At 38.4% G+C, this 16,129-nt stretch overlaps 1 protein-coding gene across 2 annotated transcripts in view; it reads right to left on the bottom strand.

Annotated features, from left to right (window-relative positions):
• The window catches only part of NHLRC2 (NHL repeat containing 2), a 39,858-nt gene that overhangs the window by 3,052 nt on the left and 20,677 nt on the right, over nt 1-16,129 (bottom strand). Inside the window, exons 6-11 of one of the 2 annotated variants that reach the window (XM_045582126.1) lie at nt 10,877-10,976; nt 7,647-7,878; nt 6,572-6,694; nt 5,503-5,709; nt 3,798-4,023; nt 1,053-1,303 (exon numbers count right to left, since the gene is read on the bottom strand). In XM_045582126.1, coding sequence (XP_045438082.1) covers nt 1,146-1,303; nt 3,798-4,023; nt 5,503-5,709; nt 6,572-6,694; nt 7,647-7,878; nt 10,877-10,976 — 1,046 coding nt within the window. In that variant the 3' untranslated portion in view covers nt 1,053-1,145. Of the gene's footprint in view, nt 1-1,052; nt 1,304-3,797; nt 4,024-5,502; nt 5,710-6,571; nt 6,695-7,646; nt 7,879-10,876; nt 10,977-16,129 lie in introns of those variants that run through there. The other variant, XM_036439107.2, reaches the window with a different exon arrangement.

Raw genomic sequence — 16,129 nt, 5'->3', positions numbered from 1 at the left:
TTTTAAACAATTATTTAAAAATGATTTTTAAGTTTCTTTGGCTGCCTTTATTTCTGAACTGAGGAGTATGTTTTATTTTATTGAATGTTTGATTTTGCTAAACAGCAGGCTGGTGGGAAACTTCTTATATTTTAAATCAAAGAGCAAAGTAAACTGGGCCTTTTTAAATACCTAATTCTTTTTTTAAATATACTTTGTTTTTTTACAGAGAGGGAGAGAAAGAGGAATAAAGAGTTATTAGATAGAAACATCACCGATAGAAACATCGGTGAGAAACATTCAGCTGCCTCCTGCACACTCCTCACTGGGGATGTGCCCTCAACTAAGGTCCATGCCCTTGACCGGAATCAAACCTGGGACCCTTCAGTCTGCAGGCCGACACTCTATTCACTGAGCCAAACTGGTGAGGACTTAATACCTAATTCTTGAAATAAAACACAGAAAATGTTTCTTTAGATATTTCTCAGATATGTCACATGTGCGATTTGTGAAGTTATAATAAGCTAGTGGTGCTTTTTTTTTATGCTTGGTTTTTGTTTTGTTTTTTTTTGTTTTGTTTTTGCTTAAAGACTTCACATATGCTGAAACTACGATTATACAGACAAAAATTTAAAAATAAGTGATTGTCCTTAAACAACTGGCCAAGAAGAAAAAATGTCCTTTAATCGTAGGTGTACAAATGTACCCTATAAAATAATTTCCAAAAATCTTCTTTGCTCCTATACAGTAAAAATGGAACCGATATTTTAGACACGTGATAAAATAGCTAAGAATTTGCTCTATAAACTACCTCACTTTCCTTTAATACCATCCCTATCTATATTCCAATGAATCAACATTAATTTGTGTGTTTGACAAAGTAGAGTTCAACATGTCAATACCCTCTTTTAAAAATCAACACACTGGTCTATATTTCACACAGAGAAGTTAAACTAGCAGTGATCTCCAAATGATGCAGTGCTTTCAAACCAATGGACACAGGCAGAGCAGCTAAACTGGCCGTTGAAAACTTGTCTGAACTATGGAGGCCTGGGTAGTAATAAAATGTATTTTCTGTCTGCAAAGCCAGCGCCAAACACCCTCCTGGTACTGCAGGACTCAGCCCTCTCTGGGGTGGGCAGTAGGGAGATGGCTTCCCCACAGGCTCAGACACCCCAGAGCCAGGTTCTCAAGCTGGAACCCAGCAGTCCCTCCTGACTAGCCACCAAGATCTCTGTTCTCTTGGTGTGGACTCCACGTGGGTTGTGCAGGACACTAGCTGCCCCTGAGAATGCACCAAGGTAAGAAGGCACAGAGCCTGGATCTGGGTAACGCACAGAAGAAAAGTGAGTGAGAGGGCATGAAGGAGGAGGGCCAGGGAGGAAATGGAAGACTGAGTGAGAACGTGTGAAAGAGCGTGGGAGACTAGGACAGAGGAAGATCATGAGAGACAAGAAGTCAGCATTTGGTTCTGGACAATTAATATTTTACTTTAAAATTAGGGCCCAGTGTATGTTAGAGACAAGAGAGCACAGCTGTAAGGCAGGCAGGTCTCTGATTCCTTACTATAAATTGATAAGTTCACACTGACTGAAAGACATATTAAAATCTTCACCTAATTAATTTATAGTGACTGAGTACTTTGAAAATAGGCTCAAACAAGAAGTATTCTTAGATTAAAACGATACAAATTATTAGCCTGGATCCTGCTCATAGTAATTCATTTGTTTTCAATTACACATCCTCCAAAAGTGTATTTTTCTACTTGAATGGCATACTTTTAAAATATGGCTTTGGAACCTGTTTTATTGTAGGAAGCGAGTAATGGAGAATAAATTCTGTCTGGCATCTCTAAAGAAGAAAATGTGGCTTCCGGCTTAAGTCAAGCCTTAATGATACTATTGAAATAAACAGCAATTTGAAAGCTCTAAAACATTTGATAGATGCTATCTTGAAAAGCAAAAGATAAAACCACCAAAGAACTGAATTGGAAAGAGCTCATGTCATGTTACTTCAGTGAAATGTAAGCATGTTTTTATCGATAAAAACATATACTCAAGGGGAAAATCAACTTAATTCTTTAGAAAAGAACCTGTGAGAGTCTATTATTACTGAAAGGCACAGTGGCAAACACAATTAATACTGGATAAGGACTCCAGAGACACACATGGATGGCACATGACCTGCCACTGTAGCAGATCTGCTTATAACACTAAACACACACCTGCACTGCCTGCACCCCATGGCTACACTTCGCTGGAGAGAGCAGCCTCCATGTGGCTAGTCTGGCTTTCCATCCATGACGGGTAGCCTCCAGCTATTCAGCAATCACACTCCATTTCCTTGGTGTACTCACCCTCCCATCTTCCTGGATGACCCTCTTCTCTCTTCAAACCGCCAAAACCTTTTCCCCTCCCACTCCCTCTCAGTTGATGGCCCGTGCTTCCCAAGAAAACAGAAGCATCAGAAAAGAGCCTCCACAAGCACCTACCCTCCACAACTCTGGGTCACACATGGGGCCTTCTGTGCAAATGTCCACAATCTACTTGTGCACCTGGTTCCGTCCCCTCGCAAATCCTAAAGGATAGCCACCACATCTCATTAACGCTTTCTCTATTGGATCTTTGCTATCAATAAACATGCCGTTCTCTAATTCCACCCCCTCTTCTAAGCAACTGCTCTATTTCCTCTTACCTTTGCAGCTAAACTCCTGAGATATTTGGATTTGTTCTCTCCATTTTTCCTTCTATTCTGTTTTCACCTGCATCATTCTGAAAGGCTCTCAGAGGACATCAGCTAACTCTCTAGCATTAAATCGATTATCAATTCTTAGTCCTTATCTTACCTGATCTGTTAATAACTCTGGACGCAGCTGGACACTCTCTGGGTTTTGCTCCTGCTTGCTTCCCTGGCCCCTCTCCTCCCTCTGCGCTCTGCATGTTGGAGTCTCTAGCAGAGTGCCACTCCAAGGATAGTCTGTGGACTGTTACTCATCCGGACCATGAGGTAAGTACGGACACTGAGAGTAAGGTTTAGAAACTTTCACAACATCCAAATGGGTAACCGGTGCGGCTTTGAACTTTCTTTTTTAAAAAAATGAAATCAATTTTTAGGGTTAGTTTGAGAGAGAGTATTTCCAGCATGTAAGACGACTTTTGAAACGAAAAAAAGTCAACCGAAAATCGGGGGCAAAAGACCAAAATTGCACAAAATTACCTGCAGATCTTGACGGCAAAGTAAGTCTTTTCTTTGAAGTGGGGGGTAGTCTTATACAGCGAATATAGGCCTAAACCTATGTTTTAACTGTAAAATTAGGGGGGTCGTCTTATACGCCGGAAAATACGGTAGCACAATGGAAAGGACAAAACCAATTATAAGCAGAACTGGGTTAAAATTCCATGCAGGACCTAATTCCATATATGTCCTTGAGCATTTACCATAATTAACATCAGTAGTTATTATAATCACTTTATCTCTTTGAGTCATCAGTCTCTTTATAATAGAAGGTGCCTTTCACAGCTCTAACATTGGATGACCTATCGTTCTGAGACCACAGAGGTCAGCCTCAGGTGATGGATTTGCCTACTAGCAAATGCAGGCAACTATGACTGAGTAATTTTGAATGAGTTACACTGCTCCTTAATAAAAGAATTTCAGACTAAAGAAAACTGCTAAGGAAAACTGCTAAAGTGGGGTTAGGTCTAGATCTATTTTGTCAAATGTTGCCCAACTAGAGAGTAAAAATATCATATACAAATGAGAAAGATTAAGCATCAAGAATTTATGAAATAGTGGCACTTGTAAGATTATTCCCATACCTTCAGCTGTTAGAAACCAGCAACTGGGTGCCCCTTCAGTGAGCTTTGTTCCTGACGGGAGGTCTAATCTCAGCTGGAACTGCAGAGTCTGTCCCGGAGATGCAGCCACAGTGGAGAGTTGAACGGCTGGAGCTGATTTTGGTAGTTTGGGTACTGTTTGTTTTTCTGCTTTTTCTACTAGGAATGGGCCATCTACCATAGCATTTCCAGAGCTGAAGATTGGGAGCTAGGAAATAAGAAAATTTGTTTATTCAAGCACAGGTACTTTAAAATAATTGTAGAGGGAGAGTTTATTTTTAGACTTCAGGCTGAAATGAGGTTCAGAAATATATTTTGTTTTGACAAAAAAATTACTAATACTTATGATTGAAACAGAATTAATTGTTCAATGTTTAAAATTAAATTATATCAATTTAAACTTAGTGGATATAATATACATCCTATATAATAATCCTATGCAATAAAAGGCTAATATGCAAATAGACCAGATGGCGGAACAACTGGTTGCTATAACGTGCGCTGACCACCAGGGTGTGTACGGAACATGATGAGCATTGGCTGCAGTGGGATGGTGGAGCGAGCCTCTAGTGGTTATTAAAAATTCTTTGCTCCCATGCGGCGCAATCCCACCCAGCACTCACATCTGCTGCCAGTGCCGGCCCCCGTCACTCAGCACCATCAGCGGGTGCTAGCAGTGCCTGCTGACCCTGATTGCCCCTGAGGGCTTCTCCACCTCCCCCTGCTCCTGAGGGGTGATCAGAGCAGAAGCCCACTGACAGTGCTGGCCCTGCTTGCACCAGCCCCAATTGCACCATGCGTCAGTGGGTGTGAACGGGGCTGGTGCCATCGGCGTGTGGGAGCAGTGGCAATGGGAGCAGAATGGGGCTGCCTGTAGATGGGGCCAGGGGCTGCAGCAGGAGGGGCTGGGCAGGGGTACGGAGGATGGGCCGAGATCCACCTTGTGCCTACCGTAGCCTTGTGGCCCACAGTTCCTTGCAAAGTGCATGAATTCGTGCATTGGGCCCCCAGTGCTCTTATAATTTTCATTGCCAACTGTATGATGCCATTCATACATGCTTTGAAATTACATGCTTTAAAATAAAAACAAATTGTCATCATAACATGCCTTGGAAATTCCTAGAATTTTAGGAAAAACAAACACTTGCATTTTTTTCAGGCAAATGTGATACACTCAGGGGAACTTAAACATTTTATTGGAGACCATGTTTTTATCTTTAAAAACCGATGAGAACTTCTTTCTATCCTATTTTCAATGTCTTGAGAAACATGGCTTCTGAGCTTCCTTTGGAAGACGATTTTGTAATGGATTCACCATAGGAAACAATTATATGCTAATTTAAGAATCATTAAATATAAGACTGAACAACCCAACCCACACAGTATGTGAGGGTAATTGTATCAGTGTGTCCACATATTTAAAAACAGAGGAGCCCTTTTTCCCCCCTCCTTTTCTGAAAGTTCAAATTCTTTCCAACTCCCAGTATCTTTCTCAAACACTCTGACACAATGGAATTTTCTCTTAAAAAATAATATGATATCCTTCAGAGAGACATTCACATACTCCTCTACCTACATGCTTCACTTTCACTACTGCAGGCCGACTAACCAAAAGTGCAGTCAGTGCTGAAGATCTTAGAGTTACTCATAAAATGGTACCTTTAAGGTATACTTTAAGATTACTTACCACAGAAATCGTTTTGGTTTCTAAATCCATCACTTTAATCTGATGATTATTCGTGTCTGCTACATATAGTAACTGGCCATTCTCTCCAATACACAAGCCTCCTGGTTCATTAAAGGTTGACTCGGTAAAACTGGAACTGACATTACTTGCATCTCCAGTTCCTGCTAATGTTGTACACTGTTTTGTTTTTGGATCCACAACTTTAATCTAGAAAGAAAAAAATCATATACCTGAAACTCAAGCTCATGTTTGTATTGTAGTATGGAAAAGTACAGTGTCAAGCCAGAGAATTTCTGATTAGTATTCTTAAAAAAAAAAATCATAGAAAAATTGGCTTTTTCAAGAAAATGTGGAAATGCCTAACATTCAAATTATAGTCTCAGGGGAGAGCTGAAAACTATGTAAAATCCCTAGTTATATCTTACCCTCTGGAAGAAAACTTGGATGAAATTTTTTTAAGTTTCAAATATTATTCTTTTATCTCACAATGGGATATGGTTGGACTGACTTCTCATGAGCATCTAACATTGGCTAATAAGGATTTGATACTTATGTTAAACGTAATGATTTCCTTTGTCTCAATTGTATTAAATTTATAGTCTTTCATCACAAAATATCAATATTTATCTTCCATGAACTTTAGAAAAAATAGAAATAGTTGGCTAAATGAAATGCTTTTAATTCTGTTTTAACAGAATTATTTGCTGATAGGTGCTACAACTATGCAACTAAAAAATGTTCATCTGTTAAATGACATATTAATTTCTGTGCTACTTACCTTCTTATTTACTGAGTTTATTACTAAGCAGCTTTGATAGGTTGCAATTCCCAATTTTGGGTATATCCATTGGAAGCATGTTTTATTTATTAGTCCTTTCCCCAGCTCAGAGTACCATCATACCCTCTTTGCAAAGGACGGACCAAGAAAAGAGGTCTTATATATAGCTGTCAAAGACTGTCACTCCTCTTTATATTTTAGAGTGGCAACTGTAGGAGGCTCACAGGGTTTTCAGCATTTTAAATACCACAGATGAAAAACAAGGTGTTACATAATTCTGTCAAGACTCACCTTGTGATTATACGAGTCTGCCACATAAAGTAAATTTCTTTTCTTGTCCCACGTTACTCCAAGGGGGTGCTGAAGCTTTGCACTGATTCCTACTCCATCAACATCACCAAAAGCAAATAAGTTCTTTTTTAAAAAAAGAAAAAAAAAAAACAGCACATATTAAAATTTCTACAGTGTTGTGTTAGCATATAAAGTGAAAATTAAGATGGCTGTATATGCTGCTTAAGATAAAGGGGAAAAGATCTGATTTCATATAAATAGGGCTGGGCATTTGATTCAGACTAGAATAAAAACTATAGAATTTTGAGTTTATATTAATGTGTGTTACTTTATGGTTTTATTGACAATAATCACATATCTGGTCAGGAACAGGACAAGCTGACCAATTTGGTACTCTTTCCACCATCCTGCCAAATATCTAATTTACACTTTCTTCTTCTCTGATTAATAAACTAGAGGCCCAATGCACAAAATTGGTGCAAGGGGCTCGGCCCTCACAGCCCCAGCTTCATCCAGAAGGTCATTCAGCTGACCAGTCTAATTAGCATATTATTATTTTCCTTCTCTCTGAAGCCTGGACATCTATATATATAAAAGGCTAATATGCAAAGTGTCCCCTCGGGAGTTCGACTGGGAGAATGGGAGTTCAACTGCTCGCTATGACGTGTGTTGACCATTAGGGGTGGCACAGAACATGGCAGGTGACCAGCGGCAGGGTGCAGGCGGCGAGGGGGAAGAAGGGGCCGGGGGAATCATGCACTGGCAGCATGTGGGCAGTGAGGGAAGGAGGTGGGGAACCGGATCAGCTCTGATCGCCGGCCAGGCCTAGGGATCCTACCTGTGTATGAATTTCATGAACTGGGCCTCTAGTTTATACATAATAAACTGCAGTGAGTTTGCTTTTCTTACATGGTTTTGTGTTTCTTTATATTCACCTTTCCTTTGACTTGTCTTATACTTTAACCTATGGATAGGCCAAGAATGCTCTCCCCCCCAATTTTATGAATTGTTCACAGTTCAGAAAAGTGCATGTTTGTAAGTGTCTGGGCACACTGTGCAGGAGGGATTTCATTACCATGGGATCTCTTTCTCCTCCTACAAGGTGCTTCACTGCTCCATCTTTCAGTGAAACGGTTCTCACAGTGCTGCTCTCACTGTCGGCTACAAACAAACAGCTCCAGGGATCTTCTGAGGCCAGAGAGAGACCTGATGGTTGGGCAAAACCTGCCTTGTGAGGATATGCATTATTTCGATTTTCTTCATTTCCACTTCCAGCAAACCGAAGGCAGGTTCCTTTTTTTAAGTCACTGGAAAAGACAATTCATAGGTGAAATCAACATTGTTATATGTATCCAATTTAGTTATTAAATGAGTGTTAATGATGAAATCAATGGTGGTAAGCACTGTAAAAAATAAATCTATTGATCTTGGTTTGGTTAAATTGTGCAAGTCAGTTTTTACTGTAGTTTTACTAATTGTTAACTTATTTATCCACTGTGTAGGGACCTTTCTACATTTTTGACATACATAAAACTGAAACTATTCTCAGTGGTCAGACAGAAAATCCCTGACAAGGTTAGAATTATAAGAATAGTGATTATTTCATTGATGGGATAGATATTGATGGGATAGATAGTCAAATGGTCAGGGACAGGTACAGCTAGATCCCACTTTAACTTCTTAGAGTCATACAACATTAGGTCCTGAAAGGGAATTAAAAAGATTATTGAATTATTTAAATTCGAGCTTTAAACTTGAATTTCCATTTTAAAAACTTTTCTTATTCATAGTAGACTGAAAGATTACTTCGACAACCAGCTCAAGCATTACTCACTTTAAGAAACAAATACAGGATGATTATGCTGCTTTAACAAATCAATTTCTTATATACACTAGGGAAGTTTCTACTTAAAAGATTATTGCAGGATTCCTTATGTAATGCAGAGAAAATTTTACACAATAGTTTCTGATTTTATGCTGGAAGGATTGAAAGGAAAGAGAAGAAGCTGACTTTGAAGCCAAATAATGAGAGATTCCATGCATATCACATCCAAATATGGCACAATATACAAAATTCTAAAATGACCATCAGTCACTCTTGGTTGACATGTTCCCAAAGCTCAGTAAGTCAGGAAGCAGAGGATGGAGGCAAAAGGATACAGAATGTATAAAATATGGCCACTTAAGGAACTGGAAAAAATCTAGTCAGAGAAATACAGATAATAATTAACATGTCAAACAAATAAATTAAAAGTAATTACTACAAGGAGTATTAATCTAAAAAGGAGTTCCCTTGAGAAAGAGTTGGAAAACAGTAGTAACTTCTAAAATGTTAGGAGTCATTCCCACTTGAAGATCAGTAACAAAGATAAACCATCCTTAAAATTATGATCAGGTCAATGTGATCTGGGTGGACACTTTCCTAATAAGGAGAGTAAACATTTTACTTATTTGGTATTTAGTCCACTCTTGACCATTTAGGTCCAACACAGCCATCTCTCAGAACATTCTGGCCATCTCTGTTATTTAAAATTACGCCTCATGTGAAATGTTTGGTCACTTCACTGTTTGGGCTACTATCATCTCCTGCCTGGTAACAGTAACAGCCTCCACACTGCTATCTATGTCTCTAGTCTTGTCCCTCTCCAACGGTTCCCAGTGTTTTTCAAAAATAATTCTTATTATGTCACTTCCCAGCTTAAAATTTTCTAGGAAGGCATGTAGAGTATGTTCAAATCTCTTAAAAGGGCTCACAAGGCACTTGGTGATCTGGCTTCTACTGACATACTAATCATTTCTTGTCTGAAAAACCTCCACTCTCCCAGTCTAAGTCCTACTCCTCTATCAGGTTTTAGACTAGTAGTTTCTACACAAGGGACAATTTCAAGTTGAACAGCTGCAGTAATTTTTTTTATAAACAGCACCTTCCAAACTGTCTTGTTTGTTTGCTAATCTGGTTATTACTCAGGAAGCCCACTGAGGACAGCAACCACATCGTTTCATTTTATTTTTAATTAGTGAACATATTTCATTCCTATTGCTTAGCATAGTGCTGCCTAGCATACAGTATGTTTAATAAATAGTTGTTGAATTAACTGTTGCAAACATCATACAAAGCAGCGAACACAGACATACTATTTGAAATCTATCTGATATTTTGGATTATGCATACAACTGCTCCTTTCTACTGTTAAAGGTAACCGAGATGACAGGCACTTTCTATGGTGAATTGACAGTCTTTCTGACTAATACTTTCATTCATTTATTTTTTTTCTGCAAACCCTTACTGGCTCCTTACAGGGAACATAAAAAATGAATGAGAAAGGGTTCTTTTCTTTCAGAGGCAGTCTAGTAAGAAAATAGTTTTGTTAACAAATAAGTGCAACCAAAAACAGACCAGGAGAGACAGGAAAAGAGAGGGGGGGAGGGGAAGAGAAGACGAACTTACCAGGGCAGTGACATAACTACGTAAGCAGTGCAGGGAAATCACAGGGAAGACTATGATCAGTTCTACCTGGGGTGTTAGGAAGAAGAGAAAAGGCTCTATCGAAAAAGATCTAAGAAACTTTGTAGAGACACCACTTTTTCACCTTCACATCCCCACCAGTGGCAACAAAGCTACAACCATTTGCTGAATATGCCAGGCATTAGGTTGAGTTCTTAACACATATTACTGATTCTCAAACCTAAGAGGGAAGTATAAATAAGAACACAGAGTTAAAGTGGCTCCCCTAAGCTCGCACAGATAGTAAATGGCACACCAGGATTCAATCTCAGGCCTGACTACAACACTGAGCTGTCAGCCACGATGCTTTATAGCACTCGAATACCTGGACTAACGAGTGGGGATGCCTGCAGTGCGCGTCAAGAGAACGTGCTCACAAATGCCTTCTGTCTTCTTTCTGGACGCTCAGTGCAACTGCTCATCCAGGGTCCCTGAAGTTGGATGAGGTGTGGTTGTGAGACTTACTTTGGCTGATGAAATGTAAGTAGAAGTGATGTGTCACTTCTGAATAGAAGCTTTAAGAGGCATTAAGCGGCTCACCACCCCTCTCTCTCCCTGTCAGGATGACTGGCAGAGCGCTAGATGGTGGCTGCCACATCAGCTTTTGTGGCAAAGCAGTGCTCCCAGTGCATCTAAGTGAGTGAGCAAAGGACCGAGCCTTAGCTGGGCTATTTGCTATGGTAGTATATCCCAGCACCTCCTGAGAGAACAGTAAGTGTGGAGAGGATGGAGACTTGCGAAAGGGAATTCTGTGAACTCCAAGTTGTGCAGTTTACCCCCAAAGAGATGCTGCCACTTACTTTTTCTTTGGTAGTCGGCCACAGTCCAGTAGGAGTGCCCATATCTGATGAGTCCCTGCCATGGCTATCCACAGAATGTCATCTCTTTGGACCTCTGAACCTTTATAAAAGTAAATAGTAAATAATATGTATATATTTTGGTTAATAGAAAACACAATTTTTTTGAGAAATTTCAGGGAAAACAGTAATGTATTTATAAATCATCTGATAGAAGAAAATAAAAATATTGCAATGTTTTATTTTTAAAAATTTCTATTTTCCTTATGAAAGACATACCTCTTTAGACTTATAAATGTACTGATAAATTCACAGAAATCCAATATATTCTTAATAGTAATATGACTCTGTATCCTGGGCACAACGTTTTCAAACATCTGATTTTTTTATTTCATGTGATAAAAGAAATGGGTTGGCACATATTTTCCAAGAAACTGGTAGTCAAATAACCAGCACTAACCACCTAAATTATACAGTTCAGTAACAGTTTCTCATGAAAACAGTCTATTTTAATAGTTTAAGAAATGCTTAGATCTGCCACAATATCAGCTTTTAGACTTATATACACACCACAACTGCTATTTAAAAATCAACTTTCATTGTTTAATATAGAAATATATAGTTGACATACAAAAAAGTTTGAGTATAATATAGCTGTTTACTAAAATTTAATTAAAATGCATAGTTGTAAAAATTAATTTACAATTTATTACATGTGACAAGGCGTGATTTTTCAAACTAATTTTGTTAAAATATTTAAATATTTTAATTTTAGATGTATTGTAAGATTATTTTTACATGTAATTGAAATATTTTAACTAAAATAATTTGATCAGACACATGCTCTAAGAAATTATCTTAGTAAGGCTATTTTATTTATATTTTCTTTACCTTCAAGTAGTTTGTATCTAAAATAAATTTTTCTTCTTTAAATTGTATTATTTTCAAGTGCCTTTTAAGTTAATAGCAAAAATGATGACGAGGGTTCTCAATGAATGTGCTTGCTATGTGCTAAGCAATTTACAGAGATTATCATTGAACTTTTCTCAAAGCCCCGGAAGACAGGTAGTGCTGTTAAGTCCTTTTTACAGAGGAAGAAACTGAAGATGAAAGAGGGTAGGTAACTTGCTAGGATCACAGAGCTAGTAAATGAAGGAAGGAATTGGAATAGGCAATCCAACAGAAAAACCTATTTTACAGGTTGCCTTTTCTCTGCATTCTTAAATACCATCCTATAAAATATAAAGGAAAGCAGTTTATTTCAATTTAATTTTTTTATAGTCAAATATTGTTATTAAAAGTGACAATGGCATTCCATGTATTCTGGGGGTCTCCGTCTCTGTTTAATGTTTTAAAACTAGATCCAAGGCTTTTTATAATTATTTTGCCCCTTCCATGTGAGGATAAATCAGGAAGGCGACTATAAGCCAAGAGAGAGCGCTCATCAGAACCCAGTCATGTTGGCAATTTGATCATTTCTCTGAGGACTGAAGAGTTTTTACAAATAAAATGAGAATTAAAAAAAAAAAGGTAGTCTGGCATTTATAACGGTATCAAACTAATGAGTCACATTAACAATTTATACTGTTTATCCTGGATTTTAAAATCTAAAGCACATAATTGTATGGCTGAGTTATTTGCATAACCCATGGACACAGACAATAATGTGGTAAAGGCCTGGGGTAGGTGGAGGTCAATAGGAAAAAAGGGAACATCTGTAATACTTTCAACAATAAAGGCACATTTTAAAAAATTATACCGTTCATCCTGGTTTTTAAAATCTAAAACACATCGTTGTATCACTGAATAGGGTATTACTTTGTTCCTTCTAACAATTACGAATATTTCCATTTTAACTTAAGAGCACACTTAGTACCACTGACTTTCAACAGTCACAATTTAAAAATAAAAAAGGATAATTCCGAAAGCTAAAAAGGTTTGGGAAAGTCAAAACCCCTCATAATTATCAATAAGGATTACTGAAATAGTTTCAGAAAGCAGAAATAAAATCAGCAAATGAAAAAATACCTTCACTCCAGCTTTTAAATATTCTGTGTTATTTTAAGTAACTATGATCAAAATAAAGTCCATTGACTAGAATCCTCTTAAAAGCATCTGTGAAATCGTCCATTAGTGTAAATAGTTTTTCTCCATAGTCTCTAACCCTCCTATGAAGCAAAGCCTTAAGCCACTAGGAAAAAGCAACAACGCCCAGAGCACAGGAAAAGACTAATGTGAGGACTGGAAGAAGGTAGAAGAAAAACATCTCTCCACCTCGGAGAGGGGCAGGGGACTGTCTTTGGCCAAAGACTCCATACTGACACCAAGCAGGGGTTCCCCACTGTGTGTGTGTGTGTGTGGGGGGGGGGGGGGGGGGGGGGAGAAACTCTTCAAAACCACTCACAGATTAAGGCAGAGTTTGGCTGCCAGAGAGAAATAGAACAGAAAAATGAAAAAACAAACAAAAAAACAAACCAGCTCCATTTCCTCTCATGGACCACAGACACACAGGGGTCCTAAGACTGGGGCTGAGAGAACAGAGAACACTCCCTTAGAGAATGACAAACAGCAGCAAGGCCACCTGTCATATGCAGCTGCAGAGTGAAGAGGGAACCACCGTGGTTCCGCTGTACAGGATGACTGATGGCCGAGGTGGAGTTCTAACACTGAGGGAACCCCCCCCCCCCCCCATCCTCTAGGTCCCCCTGCTTAGGCAGCACCAGCCACAGCTAAATGAATGCAAAAGCTAGGGTGAACTGACAGAACTCACAGCAATAACACCCAGACCCAGCCCAGCTTCTGACGACACTGACTCAACCTCCCATGATATTTGGATAAATACTATTACTCTCAGCCTCTAAAATTCCACACAAGATGACTGGAATTTAGTTAAAATTGAAGACAAATATAAGTAAGCAGCACCCCTCCTCCCTGTCCCTGCCTCCCCCACCCCCGCAAAGAAAAACAAATCCTCACCCCAATGAATACACACATTGAATGTCTGCCTCCTGAACCTCTTCCCCCTCTCCTTCCCGAGCAAGTGCGCACACACACACACACACACACACACACACACACACACACACACGGGGGGTGGGGTGTCAAGCCTGCAACCTGGGCATGTGTGCTGACCAGAAATTGAACCATGACCGCCTGGTTTATGACCGCCTGAGCCATGTGGGCCGGGCAAAAGCACACACTTTTATATACAAAGAAACTAGGAAAAGAAATCAGACCTCTGATTTAATACTATGTAAGCTAAAGCAATCGAATGACATCTTTAAAGTATCAAAGGAAAAAAGAAATTCAACCCAGACATATATGGAGTAAAAATATCTTCCAAAAATGAAGGCTGAATACTTTTCCAGACACTCCCCTCCCCACAAAAAGGCCAAGAGAAATCACTGGCACTAGCCACCTGCTACAAGAAATGTAAAAGGAAGTCTTTAGACAGAAGCAACATTAATCCAGGACACTTGGGACAGTTAAGAAAAGAGCCACTTTGGAAAACACTTTGGCAGTTTCTTGAAAAATTAAACATTTATCGTATGACCCAGCAATTTCATTCCTAAATATTTTCCTAAGAGAAATAAGTACTTATGTCCACATAAAAACCTATACACATGTGTTTATACAGGCCTTAATAATTGCTATAGACTAAAGGCATCTGAAATGTTTATCGACTGATGAATTAACTGTGGCACAGCCAAACAATGATATACTACTCAACAATAAAAAAGAACCAACTACTGACACCGGCAACAATAGAGATGAATCTCAAAAGCATTATGCAAAAGGAAATAACCAGGCCTAAGAAATGCACTGTCAATGGTTGGAAAGGGTTTTTTCACTCACCAGTTAAACTGTAGAAAATTTATTCCTCAAAAATTCTGTATCATCTGCTTATTTTACAGGATACATGTATTGTATAGTATTTTATTGCATATTAATGGAACTCCAAGAACTATATTATCTAAGCACTTAAGTACCAACATTCTAAATAGTTAAATGTTGAACATAAAGGGTTGTATAAGAACAGCTAAACTTCTATCTAGGGAAAATACTGATTAAAAGGCCAAGGAAGGTTAATGGGATTCGGGCACATTATCCTTTCTATAAATGATTCTAAATCAGGTGAAGTCTACTTAGTGACTAGTGGGGTTTTGAACTTTAGGATGAAAAACCTGTCAGGTTATTGTCTGGCAAGAGTGAAGTCATGCATTTTAGAAACACAGTAGAATTTCTGCTGAAAATGAATTTATTGTACTTAGTAGTAATTATTTTTCTAACATTGTGTAGTTCTGACCGTATTTAGAATGATAATGCTCTTATCACTGTAATGCCATAATTAGGTTAAATATTCAGAATTAAAATACAGCCGAAACTGGTTTGGCTTAGTGGATAGAGCGTTGGCCTGCATATTGAAAGGCCCCAGGTTCAAGTCCAGTCAAGGGCATGTACCTCGGTTGTGGGCACATCCCCAGTAGGTGTGCAAGAGGCAGATGATCCATGATTCTCTCTCATAGATGTTTCTAACTCTCTATCCCTCTCGCCTCCTCTCTGTAAAAAAATCAATAAAATATATTTTAAAAAATATATACACAATGAGTATTTCAAGTTCCATTATTTATTAACTGGGTCTCTTGATAGGGCATATATTTATCTATGTTTTAGTCCTTGTTAGTTTTCATTCTATTTACCTAATCTATTTTGCTTCTTTGTAAAGTTTAATTTTTAGTTAAATATCTATATGAATAGATGCATTATAAAGTTTAATAATTAAGCATCCATATGCACATCACCTCACTCAAGAAAAGAACATCCATGCATCCTTTTATGACTATAACCCTTCCTCTTTCTGGAAGGAACTACCAGGCTAAAAAATTTTTTTTCACTTTCTTATTTTTCAGTTTTACCAAGTCTTGATTGATCCCTCAAGATATAATTAGTCTTGCTTACTACTAAATCATCTGTAAAAAATATCATAGGTCTCTTTCGTAACTTGCTTTTTTTCACTCAACAGATTCCTTCGGATACTTGTTCATGCTGCTACCCTGTTTCCCCGAAAATAAGAAAGACAGTGTCTTATATTAATTTTTTCTCCCAAAGTTGCACTAGGTCTTATTTTCAGGGGATATCTTATCTTTCCATGCGCTAGGTCTTATTTTCTGAAGATGTCTTATTTTCGGGGAAACACGGTAGGTGTATCTATGATTCATTATCACAATATCTAACCTATTTTTCATGTTTACTCCT

The sequence above is a fragment of the Pipistrellus kuhlii genome, unplaced genomic scaffold (genome assembly GCF_014108245.1).
Source record: "Pipistrellus kuhlii isolate mPipKuh1 unplaced genomic scaffold, mPipKuh1.p scaffold_m20_p_15, whole genome shotgun sequence".
NCBI classification, from domain to species: Eukaryota; Metazoa; Chordata; class Mammalia; order Chiroptera; family Vespertilionidae; genus Pipistrellus; species Pipistrellus kuhlii.
Note: the sequence above shows the minus strand (reverse complement) of the source record. Positions and strands in the feature narration are given on the sequence as shown.